Genomic DNA, 18,734 nt, shown 5'->3' on the forward strand with positions numbered 1-18,734 from the left:
GTGGGGGAGAGGGGAAATTGTGTGATGGGCATTGAGGAGGGCACTTGTTGGGATGAGCACTGGGTGTTGCATGGAAGACAATCTGACAATAAATTATATTAGAAAAAAAAATCAGGAGAGAGGAGCCTGGGTGGCTCAATTGGTTGGGCGTCTGACTATTGATTTCGGCTCAGGTCATGATATCATGGTTTCATGAATTCGAGCCCCACATGGGCTCTGTGCTGACAGCACAGAACCTGCTTGAGATTGTCCCTCTTTCTCTGCCATCCCCCATTCACATTCTCTTGGTCTATCTCAAAATAAATAAATAAACTTAAAAAAAAAAGAAAAAGAAAATCAGGACAGTGAGGAGTCCTGGAAGCCAAATGAATGCAGAGTTTCATGGAGAAGTGATCAACACTGTCAAATACTGCTGGTAAGTCAAGGAAGATGAGAATTACAAAGTGACCTTTAGATTTATGAAATCATTAGTGACCTTGACAAAAGCAGTTTGAGTGACAGGAGAAAGTGGGTGACACAGAGAATAGAGAAAGAGAGCAGCAGACAGGTGATAGCAAGACAGTATGGACAACATAGACACATACAAACTGGTGACACAGGGAGAGCAAGTGACATAGACAGTGAGTGAGAGACAAAAGGTAGGCAACATGAGAGAAAGGGTGAGTGACAGAGGTAAGCAGAGGGTGGCTGACTCTACCAGTCATCATTTGTTGCCTCTCAGTTCCAAATTCACCCCTCAATACCTGTTCTGTGATAATGGACAGAATTCCTTTAAGCATCTCTCCTTTACAGCGAACACGATGTTACTCTTTCTCAGTAGAGGGCGCCTGAGGGACACTTCAGGAGGAAGGGGCTCTTCTGAAGTTGCCGGCTGCTGCAGTACACGAGGACAACAGAATAGCCCACAACCACAAACCCAGAACATGCCGTCCCTCAATGACCTTGAAGCCTCCACCTGGCATGGCAATAACCTTCTTGCATCCCCTCACATAGAAACCAGCTCGCCCAACAGCTCGCCTGTGCCCCGGGCCCCTACCTCTTCTGTGTGCACATAAGAGTTGCTGATAGACTGCTTGCCACCTGCACTCCAGAAGTTTGCCTCCTGTTGGCCCAGGGGATGCAGACCAGCCAGAGCATTTCTCCGCTACACAGTGGGCTGAACTACACCTTCTCCAATGAAGCCTGAACCTCAGCCTTGGGGAGAGGATCCCCTTCCAAGTCTGTCCTTCCTTGGATACTCCCCCTTAGCCCAAGGACACCATATGGAGTTTCCGTGTCTTTTTTTTTTTTAATGTTTATTTATTTTTGAGAGAGAGACAGAGCATGAGCAGGGGAGAAGAAAGAGAGGGAGACACAGAATCCAAAGCATGCTCCAGGCTCTGGGCTGTCAGCACAGAGCCTGACGCAGGGTGTGAACCCATGAACCACGAGATCATGACCTGAGCTCAAGTCAGATGCTTAACCGACTGAGCCACCCAGGCACCCCTTTCGTATTTCTTATAGTCACTCGTTTATCATTTTAATAATTCCTTATATTGAAATTCTTGTTTTAATATGCTATATGGTTTCTACCTCCTGACTGGACCCAAGATACAGTGACAGAGAGGAAAAAGAGGGTAGGTGACAGAATGAAAGAATGGTGACAGAGAAGGAAAGTGAATGACAAAGTGGGTAACAGAGAATGAGTAACAGAGGTAGAGAGTGCAGGACAGAGGTTATGGGTGACAGAGAAAGGGGGGAAGGGGCGACAGTGGGGAGGATGACAGACACAGAAAGAGGGTGGAACGGAAGAGTAAGTGGATGAGACAGAATGGATGACAGTGTGAGCAGGAAGAGGACAGTGTCGAGAGGATGGGTGACAGAAGGAGAGAGAATGGGGGCAACAGAGAGAAGGATGTGGTGGGTGACAGAGAATGGGAGAAGGAGCAAGAAAATATGAGTGCCAGAGAGGGAGAGTGAGTGACAAAGGTGGGTGACAGAGGAAGAGATAATGGGGAACAGGAAGAGACAGGACAGAAAGGGGGAGAGGAGGACGGTGGGCAAGAGAAGAGCTGGGGGGTAAGCATGACAGGTACCGAAAGCGTGCGACAGAGTTACTTCATCTGACAGAAGATGTGTGTGAAAAAAGAAAACATGGGTGCAGAGAGTGTATGACAGCAAGTTTCAAAGTTTTCTTTCAGCTGTTAGGCAGGAGGGGCAGAGAGATGAAGAAGGCGGGACAGCAAGAGGAGAGAGAGGAGAGAGGGAGGAAGAAAGGCAGATATGTGTGAGCAGAGTGTGCCAAGGAGGACTAGCAGCACTGAAGAAGGCAGAGAAGGTGATGCTTTGTGCAAGGGGGCTTCGGTGTACGTTGGATTTGGAAGAGGACGGGAGAGACAGAGAAAGATTAGGAGAAATAAAAAAGATTGTGAGTTGAGGGGTCATGAGAGGCAGGGGACTGTGAGGGCAGAAGATGCTGACTGTGAAAGAAGGGCTGAGCGTTGAAGGGAGCAGGGGAGTTTGGGAATGTTCAGGAAAGAGCACCTGAGAGCAAGGAAGAGACAGGTGCCTGTGTAAGAGGCAGTGTTGGGGAAATCCAGGCATTTTTGCTTGCTCAGGGAAAGGAGGGGAAGGGGTTAAATAGCTTAAGCCTTCCTATCCCCATTTTTCAGATGAAAACATTGAGGCTCAGAACCGTCAAATGACTTACTTAAGGTTTCCCAGCTAGCAGACGGCAGAGCCATATTTTGAACCCCAAACGGCCCAACTCCAAAGCTAGTACTCTACCACCCCACACTGCTCCCTGTTTTCCCAAATCTTCCTTAAAGACGTCATGTAACTTAGCCTAAAGATGTGATTTTACTCCTCAGTAAGACCTTTTAGCTTTTAACAGCCTTAAAACACTTTGTTTGAAAGGAAGACAGAACTATTACACTGGCCCAATTTATTTGTTTGTAAAACATCAAAATTTAAAACTTCTGTGCATCAAAGGACACTACCAACAGAGTGAAAAGGCAACCTACAGAATGCGAGAAAAGATCTGCAAATCATATTTGATAAGGAGTTAATACCCAAAATACGTGAAGATAAAACAACCCACCTGACTAAAAAATGGGCAAAGGAGTTGAATGGACATTCCTCCAAAGAAGATATACAAATGGCCAATAAGCCTATGAAAAGATGCTCAACATCACTAATCATTAGAGAAATGCAAATCAAAATCCCAACCACTTCATTATCATTAGGATGGCTAGTAACAACCATCACAACAAAACCAGAAAATAACAAGTGGTGGTGAGAATATGGAGACAATGTAACCCTTGTACACCGCTGGAGGGAAGGTAAAATGATGCAGCTGCAGTAAAAGACCGTATGGCAGTTCCTCAAAAAATTAATAATAGAATTACCCTGTGATCCAGCAATCCCACCTCTGGCTAGATATCCAAAAGAATTGAAAGCAGGATCTCAAAGAGAGATTTGCACACCCATGTTCAAAGCCAGCTCTGTTCACAATAGTCAAGAGATGAAAGCAACCCAAGTGTCCATCAACAGATACATGGATAAACAAAATGTGGTATGTGCACATGATGGAATATTATCCCCTCCTAAAAAGGAAGGAAATCCTGTAACGACACAATACTGATGAACTTTGATGAAAGTATGCTCCGTGAAATAAACCCATCACATAAAGACAAATACTGTATGATGCCACTTGTATGAGGCTCCTGGAGTTAAATGCACCAGGGCAGAAAGTAGAATGATGGCTGCCAGGGGCTGGGGGAGATGGGAGGAAGGAGTTCTTTAATAGGAAATTTTGGCTTTGCAAGCTGAAGAGTTCTGGAGGTGGAAGGTGGTGCTGCTTTAACAACAGTATTAATGTTATTAATGTTATTAACACCACTGAACTGTATACTTAAGAATGGTTAAGTTACATTGTTTCTATTTTATCACAGCTTTTTAAAAAAAGTTTAAATCTCATCCTCACATCACCATGTCCCCCACCCTTAGCCATAAGATGAACGCTTACTCATTGAACACAAACATCTCCTTCTGTGAGGCCGGCCCTTGTAGTTGACCAATCTCATCCTCTATGCCCATACTATGCCTTGCACATTATACCTCTTTCAGCACTCATCAAACATTATAGCGATTATTGGTTTACCTACCCCTTTCCACTACCAAAATATAAGCAGTATTGAGGGGGCAAGGTTTGTGTTTCACTCCTCTCTGTATCCCCTAGGCCTGGTGTTTGGTAGACTGGCAAGACTCAAGAAAGGCTTGATCAGTGGAAGTTCTGACTTTTAAGGAGTTCGCACTGGAGAGCTATCTGACCAAAGAAGGGGGCATCGGTAAGTTCCCCAGGTTTTAGAAATCTGAGCAGATTCCCACGCCCTGCTCCGAGAACGCAAGGGCGCGTCTCACAAGGGCCTCAGCATTCTGGCCCCCCGGGAGGGTCCGAGGGCTTCCCACCCCCACTGCCGGCCAGAGCCTGCGAGCTAGACCCCCCCAGCGGCCCAGACATACCTCAGGTAACGGGCAGCCTGCTCCGGGCTTAAGGCCGCGGCTTCCGCAGACCCTCTGGACGCCTCCATGACCCCCAACTCGGGCTCCAGGTATCTCAGCGGGCGATCAAATTTCGCTCGCTCCCGCCCGGCGCACGCGTGGTGCGCCGGAAGGCGGGGCAAGGCCAACAGTCGGCCTCGCGGCTGGCCAATCGGCAGCGCCCCCTTCCGCGCCACCGCCGGAGCCCGCCCGCGCGCCTGCGCCTATACGCGCTGGAGCTAAGAGGCGGTCCCAGGCCCAATGGAGAGGGAGGGCGTTGTGTCCTCTCCTCTCTCCCATTTTCAGTTCGGTGCAAGCAGTGCTTCAGCACTTTCGTGTGTGTGCGTGTGCTAGCTATCCTCGTGAGTGAAGTAAAATGCCTGATATGATCTCGGTCACTTTAGTGGCTGCTAGAGACCTTCTCCATAGCCTGTTCCCCCCCCAAATATCCTTCATTCCATGCTCGCCATTGCCTGGCATTGAGCATGCTTTGAATTCAAACACTCTGGGAGACATGGTCCCCGTGACTTAGACTTACATTGAGGAAGAGTCTTCAAGAGCCAAGCCAAAGCTCTCATTTAAGAAATAAGTAGTGCAAAAAAAAAAAAAAAGTAGTGCTGTATCGTATGGTTACCATTTCTTTAGAAGCTCCAACTAGGATGCCATCATTTTCAAAGGCAGAGCTCAGAGCTTGGGGCAGGAAACCAGTGAGTTTAAGTCAGTTGCTTGGATGATCCTCAGTTAGAGGTTGTGGACCAACAAAAATTGTCCTTGTTCATACAGCGATGAAAACATGGACATTGTGATTGATTCTTCAAGGCACTGATTAACATTCAGTGTTTGAAAACTCACCTATTGACCCAGTCACACCCACCATAAGTCCAGAGGATTTTAGGCTTTTTGTAAATACCATAGATCATTAGTTCAAAAGGGGATCTTCTAAAAAGAAACTATGGGATATTTTCCTAGTTCACATGACTTTAGGTCATATTTTCATATGGCTTTAAGCCTTCTGTTAAGAGGGCTTTTAGTATACTACTACTATCCCCGTTTTCAGATACGAAAACTGAGGCTGGGGACATAAAGTGACTTTGCCTAAGGTTCCAGAGCTGGGAAATAGCAGAGCCAGAATTTAATACCAGGTCTATATGGAAAATCCATGCTCCTTCACTGTGTCCACTGCCTATTGCCGGAAAGGAGAGTAGTGGGAAATGAGGTAGATGAGGTAGTTGGAAGCCAGTTTTTGAAAGAGCTTGCTTACTCTGTTGAAGTGTTTGAATCACTTCTCTCCCTAGAGGCAAGTTTGCATTGGGGTGGGTCGAGTGCGCAGGCATTCTGGGTACCCAAAGTAGGCGTGTGATGAGAAAGGCTGGTTGGGGAGAATTTCATAGAAAGGAGAAAAGAGATGGGAGCACAAAAATCTTCATCGCCAGTCTAGGGCAGGCCATCTCCGGTTGTGCTTTGGCTCAGCATCTACCATCATCTCTTACATATCTTTGGAACAGTTGAGAACTCAAAATGAAGCAAAGCAAACCCCTGATTACTATCTCAGGCAGCTGCCTTTCTGTGGGCTGTGGAGAAAAGCTAGAAGGAACTCCCTCAGGACCCAGACTCTGGCCTCCCTGCTTCCTAGCTTTCAATGATCCCCAAAGGCTCTGAATATTGGGAAGAAAGGACCAGGATTCCTGCTTGCTTGCCCTTAGGTTATTGGATTTTTTTCAGTACCATTCTCACACAGCCACAGGACTGTGGCTTCTTTTTTGTTGAAGTTTATTTATTTATTTTGAAAGAGAGATAGAGAGGGCAAAGACAGAGGGAGAGAGAGAGAGAGAGAGAGAGAGAGAGAGAGAATCCCAAGCAGGTTCCGCACCATCAGCACAGAGCCCAAAGTGGGGCTGGGACTCACAAACTGTGACATCATGACCTGAGCTGAAATTAAGAGTCTCACACTTAAGCGACTGAGCCACTCAGGCGCCCCAGGACTCCCCCTTATTTAAAACCCACTAAATCCTCTAGCTCTCTTTCCCTCCCCCTCAGTCCCACAGTCACTACCTTCAGGCCCTTCTCAGTGCCTTCCAGAGTCCCAGCTCTCACCGAGGGGTGCAAGTGACCCAGGAAACTCATCACCCTGGACTCCTAGTCCTCCTTTCTAAAGGGTAACACAGGCTCATAGACCAGAAATAAGAGAGGGGTTGGGGAGGATTTAGGGTGGATAAGTAGAGAAAATGGAAATGAATCAAAATAACAGTTATTACTATATCCCATTTATGTATCAGAGGCTGTTCATGGTACTTTATATTAATTCTCTTGACTGTTCCTCATTTCATGTCTACCCCCAGAGTGAGGGCTCCCATTTCCCCCAGCTTCCCCCAGGGGAATGGAGTTTCAAAAGCCTTCCCTAATTATTGTTAATTTTTAAAGTGTGCTAATGGTATTGTTGTATTTTTTAAAGTCCTTATCTGCTAGAGATGCATAATGGAGTGTTTTCAGATAAAATTATATGACATCTGGGGTTTGTATTAAAATACTCCAGAAGGCAGAAAGATGAGGAGGGGGAAAGATGAACATAGACTGGCAAAATATTGATTATTGTTGAAACTTGTTACAGAGGTTCATTATCGTTCTTCTCTCTGCTCTGCCTGTTCGAAATTTTCCATAATAAAAATTTAAAAAAAAACCTTTGCTATCTAATCTGCAAATAACACTGAGTCACCAGTACTCAAAGACCGGAAATAAGATAATGAGTCCTTGTGGGGGAGCTCAGAATGGGTAAATGGAGAGATGGATGAGGCAGGCTAAGAACAATAGCTATTGCTAATATAGTACTTGAGTGCCAAGCCTTGTTCCACACAGTTTACATATATTAAGTCTTTTCATCCTCACAACAACCTTGTTAGGTAGAGTATGCTATTATTATCCACCCTTTATAGATAAGGAATCGGAGGCACAGAAAGAATAACTTCTACCAGCTTACACAGCTTGTGAGTGGTAAAGCTGGGCTCCAAACCCAGGCATTCTGGCTTTTGACTTTTTGCTCTTAGACATTATGCTAGTTAGATATAGAAAGCAGATGATAGGTGAAGATAAGTGTTCATTCATCCATTTACTTCTTCGTGTATTTAATAGATATGTGTTGAGCCTTTACAAGATGGCCAGGCAAACATCTGGGTGCTGGGATACAGTGGTGAGCAAAACAGACCGGTTCTTGCTATCAAAGAGTTTGAAGTTTGGGGATTTGGGGGAAGACTTGAAATAATAAACATGCAAGCATGTGGAAAATCACAAACCATGATGAGGGCACAGAAAGAGAGTTCCAGGGAATCTGAGAGCATATGATGGGGTACCTGACCCAGTCTGAAGGGGCTGGGGAGGTTTTTCTGAGGAAGTAACATCTGAGCTGAGAGCTGAAGGGTAAGGAGAAATTAAAAGGGAAGGGAAAAGCATTTCAGGCAGAGGGAAGAGCACGATCAAAGGTCCTGAAGCAGGAGAGAGATTGATGCACATGAAGAACTGAAAAGGGTAAGGTGGTTGGAGCAAAGCCTAGGACGCTAGAGTTGGAAGGGTTTTTTGGAGTCCAGTCCAAAGTCGCAGGTGAGAGAACTGCCACTGGGAAAGAAGGAAGTGACTGGTCTAAGGCTACACCCTGAATCAGTGGCAGAAACAGGACTCAACCTAGGTTCCTTGACTCCCAGCCCAGTACTCTTTCCAGCACAGACCATGGCTTTCCTGCATATGAGGAGGAGGGAGGTCAAATGGGTGTCAGCAAAATGCTGCTCATGCGGACTCAGAATGGAAGAGGGTGTTTTTGGAGATAGGTAGAAATAACCAAATGGAATCCTCGTGGACAAGGAGGCCAAGAGTGAGTTTGGGGCAGAAGAGAAGTAATTTGGAAACAGGGAGAATTTAATCTGTGATTCCCAGACACCTAATTAGGCTTTTATCCAGCTATTTCCAGCAAGAGTTCTAAAGTGGGTGGGATTTGGTGGGGTGGAGGGGGGAGTTGGAGAAGAATACTGGGGCAGATGTCTTCAGCCTCTCTTTTGAGGTGAGGAGGGTGCTTTCTGGCTCAGCGGCCCAGCTGTGAGTCATCTCCAGTTCTGCCAGCAGGGGGAGCCAGAAACTGTTTCCTAAGAATGGCAGCTGGCCTGGCCCACCCGCAGGATAAATTCTTACTGGAAGCTAGTCAAGTCAGTCCAAGATGCTGTGGAAATGACAGGAGCTGAGGGGAAAGAGGGAGCCAAGATTTAGGATTATTCACAGGGTCTTTGCACTAAATTTCAGTCATTGGTAAGTGCCTCTTAAACCCGCCTCCTAGGGTTTGAGCTGAAGCAGGCAGGCACCAAAGGGTAGGGATCATTTGACAGGACAGTGCTGCTGCAAAAAACATGGCCTCCTTCACTCCCTTTGGGCTGCTTCGTCCACTCCCCAAACCTCACAATTTTGTCTCTAGCCTCATCCTTTTTCCTGAGTTTCAGTCCTAGATGGCCAACTGGCTACAGGACATATCTTCCTGGAAGCTCAACCTCAACATGGCACTGAACTCATGTCCCACCCTCCCCTAGTCCTGTTCCCTCAATATTCCTCACTTCCATGAACAGCATTTCCAACCCCCCCAATTGTTCAAGTCAGAAACTGGGAGGCATCTTTCCAATTCACCAATACATCTTGTTGGATCTACCTCCAAAATATATCTCCAACCCAAACACTTCTCTTCATCTCCTCTGCCACCATTCTGGTCTGTCACACTGTCATCTCTCACCTGCCTTACTTCAATAGCTTCCTGGCTTTCTTCCTGCTTTTATTTGTGCCTGCTCCCCAGTGTTTCTGCACCCAGAAACCAAAGTGATCTTTCAAAAACACCAATCTGATCATGTCATGGCCCTGTCTAAACCCTTTGAAGCCCCCCCTTGCCCTCAAAATCAAGTCTGCCTCCTCAGCATGGCTTTCAAGGCCTTCCTGATCTGGCCCATGACTGCTTCTCCTGCCTTATGACTCACTTCTCCATGACATGAGCATGCACACACTCTCACGCACATACATACACATACACACATCACTCTTCTCAAGCTAAAACACTTCTACTCACTCAAATCTTGTCTCACATGCTATTTCCTCTGCGTGGACTTTCTTCCCTTCTTTTTTGTCTCACTATGTCCTACTCACTCCTTGGCTCTCAGCTCAAGTCTCCCTTCTTCCAGGGACCTTCCATAATCCTTCCCAACATTCATCCTCTGTGACACAGTGTGACACGCCCTGCCTTTATCATTGGATTTAGTCCATGGAATGTGGTTGTCCAGTTACCTCTGGCTCACCCAGCCCATGATCATGTGGGCTCTGTGAAGGACAGATCTGGCTTTTTCACAGTTACAGCTTCACAGAGCTTAGCACAGTACCTGCATATAGTAGCTTGTAAGCAAATATTTGTTGGATGGATGGATGGATTTGTCAATTTACTAGTCTCAAAGGTGAGCAATAGACACCGTGTTGGAGAGCTAAGTAAAGCTGTGGGTAAGAATGATACATCCAAAACAATAGTGAGGAGCAGGAACCAAGGAAAAGGGGAGGTCCAAGCATACCCATCCCAGCCACACTTCTTGCCAGCACTGTGCCTGTCTCCCTCTTAAATCTGCCTCAGAATGGACTCGGAAATAGCACAAAAGAATCTGAGTTACACCGAGGAATAGGATACTCCCTTTCTATTCTCTTCCAAATCTTGTTTTGCTGTGAAATGAGTGGGTTCCTGCCAGTGTTGGTGGACTTTCCAGATGCCCTATACATATGTGTTCCCCAAGTCAAGAGCATTTCTGGTAGCTCCCATGACCTCCTCCTCAGCTTCCAAATCTACTTCCTGCAGCAGTAGAGAAAACCTTCCTACATGGCATGAACACCTATCCTAAAAGCTAAAGTCAAAGCTCCTCCCTGGTGCCAGCCCAAGAAGGGACTCCTGTGGGCACCTAATCTTAACCTTTGTGGTCCTTTGCCCTTCCTTTTAGGCACTAAAAGAGATAGACAGTAGAAACTACAAGCTCTTGAGGGGAGGCTAAGGGTTACATTTTTCTACAGCCCTTCGAAGGCCTTGGCCCCCTGCCCAGATCTGAGTCAGGAACTGTATGTCCCAGAGAATTGGCTTCCCAGCCATCTGCTGTGAGCTTAAAGAGCCTAGGGGCCCTCGTTGGATGCTCTGTTCAAATTAGCCAAGAAGGGCAGGGTGAGGACAACACAGTAGGAGGGAACTTGGCCAGTCTAGGCCTCCTAGACTATGTGTGGAGGGAAGGGGCAGATACATGACACGAGGGCACACTGAGGGCATGGCAAGTCCCCAAGCAAAGGGCTCCTCTCACAGCCCAGTTGCACTGCTCCCAGAGCCAAGCTCCCCAGCTCCCCTTTTGAGGGAACCGATGGCTTTGTGAACACCTACTTTAAAAAAATTTTTTTAACATTTATTTATTTTTGAGAGAGAGACAGACAGACAGAGCATGAGCAGGGAAGGGGCAGAAAGAGAGGGAGACACAGAATCTGAAGCAGGCTCCAGGCTCTGAGCCATCTGCACAGAGCCTGACGTGGGGCTTGAATTCACAAACTGTGAAATCATGACCTGAGCCAAAGTCGGACACCTAACCGACTGGGCCACCCAGGCATCCTGTGAATACCTACTTTATGCCAGCCACTTTCCCCATAACAAGCAAGAAATTGCTCTACCAGTCACAGGAACAAAGGCTCAGATTGGTTAACTGCTTTACACAAAATCATGCAGCAAGTACACAGCAGATTCAAAGAGACCAGGACCAGGCCATCAACTTCCAGACCCTTGGTGAATTGTTCCCAAGGCTACTAGAAAATGATTCAACCTTTCAGTGAGCAGGTAGGCAGCCTGAAGACAATGGCTGTGAGGGGATTCAGAAAGTCACACTCCTTCTATGCCTAGGAAGGACATAGCTTGCTCCATCCAGAAGAAAACATGTCTTTGGCCTTTGACATACACAATATCCAGGTAGTCAGAATGGGTCAGGCAATAAGGCCAAGTTTCATACATGGAAAATTTTAGGATGGTGGCAATAAAAGACTTACAGTCTCACATCAGAGGGTAAGAGAACCGTTCAGATGAATGAACAATCCAAGAAGCCATACAGATCCATAGGAGGAAGAGTGACAAGCCACCCCTTACTCCCCAAATCCCCACAGCCATGTACGTTCACATGGATTGAAGAACCAATCATCAGACGTAGTTGCAAGGGGGCATATTTGGGAACTCATAGAGGCAGGGACCCTCTGGAGCTGATCATTATGGTATCAGGGGTTCTCGGGGCACCTGGGTGGCTCAGTCGGTTGAGCATCTGACTTCAGCTCAGGTCATGATCTCGTGGCCTGTGAGTTCGAGCCCCACGTCGGGCTCTGTGCTGACAGCTCAGAACCTGGAGCCTGCTTCGGATTCTCTCTCTCTGCCCCTCCCCTGCTCATGCTCTGTCTCTCTCTGTCAAAAATAAACATTAAAAAAAAGTTTGGAGTATCAAGGGCTCTCAACCCTAGATTCATGTTAGAATCACTGGATATGTTTTAAACAATAATTGTATTTGCAATATATGTATCTGGCAAAAATATAGTATACAGAATATATAGACAGCCCCTACAAATCAATAATAAAATGACCTACAATATGGACAAAACACTCAAACAGACACACAATTGGACAGGATATATGAATGATTAATGAGCAAATAAAAAGATGGCCAACATAGTCATTAGGGAAATGCAATTTAAAATCACAATGAGATACTATGTACCCGTGAGAATCACTATAATTAAAAAGACAGACAATCCAAAGTGTTGTCAAAGATGTGGAACAGCTATAACTCTCATATTTTGTTGGTAGGAGTGTAAATTGGTATAAGAACTTCAGAAAAGAGATGGTTTCAAAAAAAGTTCTACATAAATCCAGTAATTCCAGCCCAAGAGAAATGAATGCATGCCCCTATAGAAAGATTGCGACAACCCAAACGTCCCTGGATGTGTGAATGACTAAACAAACTTTGGTGTATCCACACAAAGGAATACCATTCAGCAATGGAAGAGACTACTACTGATGAACTACTGATCAGTGCAACAATTTGGATGAATCTCAAAGGCATTGTGCTAAGTGAAAGAAGCCAATCCCAAAATGTTACATTCTACTCAATTCCATTTATATGCAATTCAAGAACAATCAAAAATGGATCTATGATAGAAATAAAAAAGGTGTTTTCCTCTGTCAAGGGTGTGGGCATTGACTGGGACAGTGGAAATGGTCTATGTTTTTATTGGGGCAGTGGTTACACACTGCCCACAAGTACCAGAATTCATTGAACTACATGCTTAAGACCTATGCCATTGTACCTTGTGTAAATTATGCCTCCATTTAAAAAATCATATCCAGGCCTCACCTCTAATTAAATCATAATCTCTAGAGGTGGGGCCTGGGCAAGGACATTTTTTAAATCTCCCCTGGTGGCGCTCATGTGCAGCTGTTCTGAGAACCATTGATTAATATTACCACCACCTTTCCCTAGCAACAGACTCAGCCTTCTATGTCATGGAGACATTTCAAAGGTGCCCATCAAAAAAAGTCCCTCCTAGGATCACCAGCAGAGGTAGACAGGTGGGACAGGTGAGTGGGGGTAGGCACTTACCAATAGGTCTCAGAGGATGTTTCATATCAATACATATAAACACTGAGTTTTACACTTTAAAATGGTTAAACTAGTGAATGTAATGTTATGTGAATTTCACCTCAATTTAAAAAATAAAAAAAAATTAAGATCTTCCTTAGTTTTAATGGCTGCATATATTCTATTGTAAGAGTGTACCTTAATTTATTTGACTTGTCTCCTGCTGGTGGATATTTTTCAAATCTTTTATTTTATTTTATATTTTTATTTTAGAGAGAGCATAAGTGGGGGAGAGGAAGAGAGAGACAGAGACAGAGACAGAAACAGAGAGAGAGAGAATCTCAAGCAGACTCCATGCTCTGCACAGAGCCTGACTTGGGGCCTGATCCCATAACCCTGGGATCATGACCTGAGCCAAAAATCAAGTGTCAGATGCTCAACTGACTGAGCCACCCAGGCACCCCTCCAGTCTTTTGCTATTACAAACATTGTGGCAGTAAATACCCTGGCACATGCATTTTTGTGAATGTGTGAGTATATCTGTAGGATAATTTCCTAAAGGTGGAATTGTTGGGGTCTCAGTATATGTGTCTCTCATTTTGATAGAAGCTGCTAAATTGCCTTTCATCAGGGATGAGCAAATTTACATTCCTATCAACAACATATGAGGATACCTGTTTCCCCACACCTTTGGTAACAGTGTTTTCCAACCTTTTGATCCTCACCCTTCTGGTTATTAAAAAGTTTTATTTTGCATTTCCTTGAAGAATAGGTCTTTACTGAGACAAGTCAAGTTGAGAACAGAGGTGTCCTTTTGGAGGTAGAGAGGGAGGCAGGTATCCCCCTGCCCCCCTGGGCAGTTATCTGTTCTAGTGTAGGGTTGGCTTTGAACAAGTCACCAAGAATCCTGAGAACTCTTTACTGAATACTAAGGACTCCCAAATGTCTTTCTTAGGTCCAAACCTCTCACTTCAGCCCCAGACTCCTATATCAAGGGCTCCCTGACATCTCATACTGAAAGCATCCAAAAGTATGGGTTCCCAACCCACTCTCAAACCTGATCTGCTCCAGTCTTTTCCATCTCTATAAATGGCACCACCATCCATCCAGTTGCTCAAGCCCCAAACCTATAAACTAGAAACATTGTCTCTTCTCTGTCCCAAATCCAATCCATCACCAAGTCCTATCTAGGCTCTATCTCCAAAATACATCCTGAATCTCTCCACTTTACCCCACCAGACTGCAAGCACCCAAGCGTAAACCACCTGGCACTTACCAATGGCTTCCTAATTGGCATCCCTACTCCCATTCTTGTCTCCCAATCCATTTTTCGTATTAAGGTAATCTAATTTATTCTTCAAACAGCAGCCAATAATCTTTTTTAAAAATAGAAACCAGATCACATCACTCCTTTGCTTAGAAACTTTCATTAGTTCACAATGCACTGAAAATACCATCCAAACTCCTCATCATGGCCCTCAAGTCCCTAGTGACCTGACCCATCCAAATCTCACTTTGTGTGTTCATTTCACCCCAACCACATTGGCTTTCTTTGTCTTCTTCAAACAACCAAGCCCATTTCCACCACAGGGTCTTTGCATTTTCTGTTCCTTCTACCAGGAACACTTTCCCCTAAAATCTTAGCATGGCTGGCTCCTTCTTATCATTGATATCTCCACTATCTCTTTTGTGAGACATTTCCTGACCCATCTTCTCTAAAGTAACTACCTCACCTCCCTCATCCTGTTTATGTCTTTTAGTGCACTTACTATTTTTTAATGTTTATTATATATTTTGAGAGAGACAGAGAAAGAGAGAGAAGGTACGAGCATGAGCAGGGGAGGAGAAGATAGGGAGAGAGAGAATCTGAAGCAGGTTCTATGCCATTAGCGTGGAGCCTGACTTAGGGCTCTATCTCACCAACTGTGAGATCATGACCTGAGCTGAAATCAAGAGTCAGAAGCGTAACTGACTGAGCCACCCAGGTGCCCCTAGAGCCCTTACTACTATTGAAAAGTATCTCCTTTCTCTGTATACTTCCATATTATTTGTTTCTCCTCTAGGAACATTAGTTCCATGTCTGTATCTTTAATAACCACAATAGTTCTGATGCATAGTAGGTGCTTAAAAAATATTTGGAAGGGGGGGTGACTGGGTGGCTCAGTCAGTTAAGCCTCTGACTCTTGATTTCAGCTCAGGTCATGATCTCAGGGTTTGTGAGTTCCACCCCCAAGTTGGGCTCCCCACCTGCTTGGGATTCTCTCTCTCCCCCTCTCTCTCTGCCCCTCCACTGCTCGTGCTCTCTCTTAAAATAAATAAATAAATAAATAAATAAACCATATATATATATATATATATATATATATATATATATTTGTATGGAATGAATTGTTCAGTAGTGCTTTCTTGTTTTCAAAGCCTTCTCCTGGTCAGGATCTCAGATTTAAAGAGAGAGGAGGCCATTGGAGAAAGAAGGGTTGTTTTTCAACCCCTAGAAGGGAACAAAACGGATTTTAAGGACTTGTGGTCTGCATCTATCCAAATAATTAGCAAAAAAGTCTAAATAAAGCTCTCCTTGGAAACACTGGGGATCCTTCTTTGAATTATCGCGTGTCATTGCAAGCAATAAAACGGCCTTCTTTTGTCAATATTCTCTGCTTCAAATGTGTCACTAATTCCAGCTGGCCTCGTCCCAGCCAATCTGAATGACCGAAAGGCAGAGTGAATACAATTTAATCAGTGGCTCGGCCCCCGCAGGATGAGCTGGCGGTGTCTCTGTGGGCCTCATCGCTAAAAGGTGTTCCAGGGGCAGTGATTTTTGCAGCGAATAAAGGAGGGCCAGCAGGAACCCCGCTCCTGCGGCGGGGGAATCTGGCAGGCACTGGCTCAGGGAGGGGCGAAGCGGGCAGGGGGGAGCTGCAGAAAGGCGGGGGACAAGTAGGAAAGAAGACAATGCCACGAAAAAGAATAGTCATTGTACGGATAGCCACTCCTCGGTTTACAGTTTTACAAACTGGTCAAGCCATTATCTCTTTTCTGCCCGACGACAGCCTCCGTGCTGGTTGTTATTGCCCTGATACCAACGGGGAAACCGAGGCTCAGAGAGGTGACGGCTCCCTGTGGCGCTGTGTCCCTGGCCGTGCCCGCCATCTCGGTGCCCGTGGCGCGCACCACTCCCCCGCCTCATCTCTTGCCATTAGTGAGCCCGGAGGCGCCGAGGCCGTTGCTATGGCATCTCTGGAGTGTCACAAGTGCCCAGGAAGCATACAAATCGACCTGCGTGAGACACAGCCCTGTGCAAAACAAGTTCCAATTTACTCGCAATAATTACCACTCCCAGATAATCGCCTGTACCCAGGCGGGCAAGGAGGGTTTGGTGGGGGGAAGGGAGGAAAGAACAAGGGCGGGTGCACCAGGCAGAAGGAAGCCGCCTTGCCAAGGCTGGGGTTTGAGGGAAGGGTGGGGGAAAAGAGAGGTGGTCTTCGCGAATTTGGCACTGGCAAGGGCTCTGTCTTGTTTGGTCCTGGTAACTTCAATGGTCTTCTGGATGCATCATATCAAGGCATTTCATTCAGTATGTACTGGGTACTTTGGTGGTGGGCATTTTGCCTGGCATTGGGGATGCAAATGCCAGTTCCTGTGGTGGAGTGACTCACAGACTCCTGGGAGACCAAAAAAAAAAAAAAAAAAAAAAAAAGGAAAAAGAAAAAGAAAAAGAAAAAAAGCAAGACAAACAAGGTACAATTATACAATTATAAGGGCCATTATTCATTCAATATGTATTTATTAAGTACCTACTATATGCCAGGCATTTTGCAGAGGATACAGCAGTGAACAAAACAGACAAAAACTGGGGGGGTGGGAGGGAGGGGAGGGTGGGTGATGGGTATTGAGGAGGGCACCTTTTGGGATGAGCACTGGGTGTTGTATGGAAACCAATTTGACAATACATTTCATATATTGAAAAAAAAATAAAACTACTAGAAAAGAAGAAACAAATAAATCTTTCTTTGCAAAGAAAAAAAAAAAAACGGACAAAAACTCCTGCCCTCCTGAAGTTTAAGTTGGAGTGGAGAGAGACAACAACTTTTAAAAATGTAATAAATGTATACTGTTACTTGGTGTATTTGTCTGGGTTCTCCAGAGAAACAGAACCAATAGGATGTGTATACATACATAATGACATTTACTGTAAGGAATTAATTAATAGAATTTTGGAGGCTGGGGTCACCTGAGTGGTTCAGTCAGTTAAGTGTGAGACTTCAGCTCACTTCAGCTCATGATCTCATGGTTCATGAGTTTGAGCCCCATATCCAGCTTTCTGCTGTCAGGACAGAGCCTGCTTCAGATCCTCAGTCTCCCTCTCTCTCTGCCCCTCCCCTGCTCGCTTGCACATGTGCTCTCTCTCTCCCTCAAAAATAAATAAACATTAAAAAAATTAGTCATCACAAGAAAAAAATTGTAAAAAAAAAATTTTGGAGGCTGAGAAGTCTACAATATGCAGTGGGTGAGGCAGAGGGAGACAATGGTATGTATAGTTCCAGTCTGAGTCTGAAGGCAGGAGGAGACTAATGTCCAGCTCCAAGACAGTCAGGTAGAAAGAATTCTTTCTTAATCTTTTATTGTATTCAGGCTTTCAGTGCATTGGGTGAAGCCCACCCACACTGCGGAGGGCAATCTGCTTTTCTCTGTCTACAGATTCAAATGTTAATCTCATCCAGAAACACCCTCGAAGACACACCAGGAGATAATGTTTAACCAAATACCTGGGCACCCAGTGGCCCAGTCAGGTTGACACATGAAATGGACCATCACAGCTAAGTGAGAGGCCTGGCTATAGCTGCTGACAAGTGCAAGCAAGGGAGAAAAATAAAACAGGAGCATGGGAATATGAAGTGTTTGTTGGTGGGGTAGGGGTTGCAAATTTAAACAGGGTGATGGTGAAAGTCTCTCTGAGAAGATATCATTTGCATGAAGACTTGAAAGAAGTGAGGCAGCAAGCCATATGGATTTCCAAGAATGTTCCAGGCAAAAGAAACAGGAGGTACAAAGGCACTGAGGCAAGAGCATGTTTGGTGTGTTGAAGGAACAGCAGTGAGTCCAGTATAGCTGGAGCAGAGTGAGGAAGGGAGAGAGGGCTAGAAAAGAGGCACAGACGGAGCACACAGGCCATGTAGGCCAAAGTAAGGATGGATACGACAAATTAAATGAGAGCCATTGCAGGATTTTGAGGTGGAGACATGGCATGATTTGACACATGTTTTTATTTTTTTTTAAGTTTATTTATTTTGAGAGAGAGAGAGACAGAGAGAGAGAGACAGAGAGCAGAAGGGGGGCAGAGAAAGAAGGAGAGAATCTCAAGCAGGCTGTTCAGGGTCTGGGTGGAGCCGGACATGGGGCTTGAACTCACAAACTGTGAGATCGTAACCTGAGCCGAAATCCAGAGTCAAATGCTTAACCAACTGAGCCACCCAGGCACCCCTGACATGTGTTTCAGTAGGATCCCTCTGGCTTCTGTGTAATGAATAGACCATGTGTGGGAAGTGTGGTGAGGGGCAAGGGTGAAGCAAG

General features: G+C 45.4%; 1 protein-coding gene across 1 annotated transcript in view; it reads right to left on the reverse strand.

Moving 5' to 3' along the window:
* Nucleotides 1-4,622, reverse strand: part of ERCC6L (ERCC excision repair 6 like, spindle assembly checkpoint helicase) — a 35,431-nt gene extending 30,809 nt beyond the window's left edge. Inside the window, exon 1 of the mRNA XM_040467837.1 lies at nucleotides 4,504-4,622. Coding sequence (XP_040323771.1) covers nucleotides 4,504-4,571 — 68 coding nt within the window. The 5' untranslated portion in view covers nucleotides 4,572-4,622. The remainder of the gene's footprint in view (nucleotides 1-4,503) is intronic.
* Between the last annotated feature and the right edge of the window lie 14,112 nt (nucleotides 4,623-18,734).

This window comes from Herpailurus yagouaroundi, unplaced genomic scaffold, assembly GCF_014898765.1.
Source record: "Herpailurus yagouaroundi ecotype Mexico unplaced genomic scaffold, PumYag 67569, whole genome shotgun sequence".
NCBI lineage: Eukaryota > Metazoa > Chordata > Mammalia > Carnivora > Felidae > Herpailurus > Herpailurus yagouaroundi.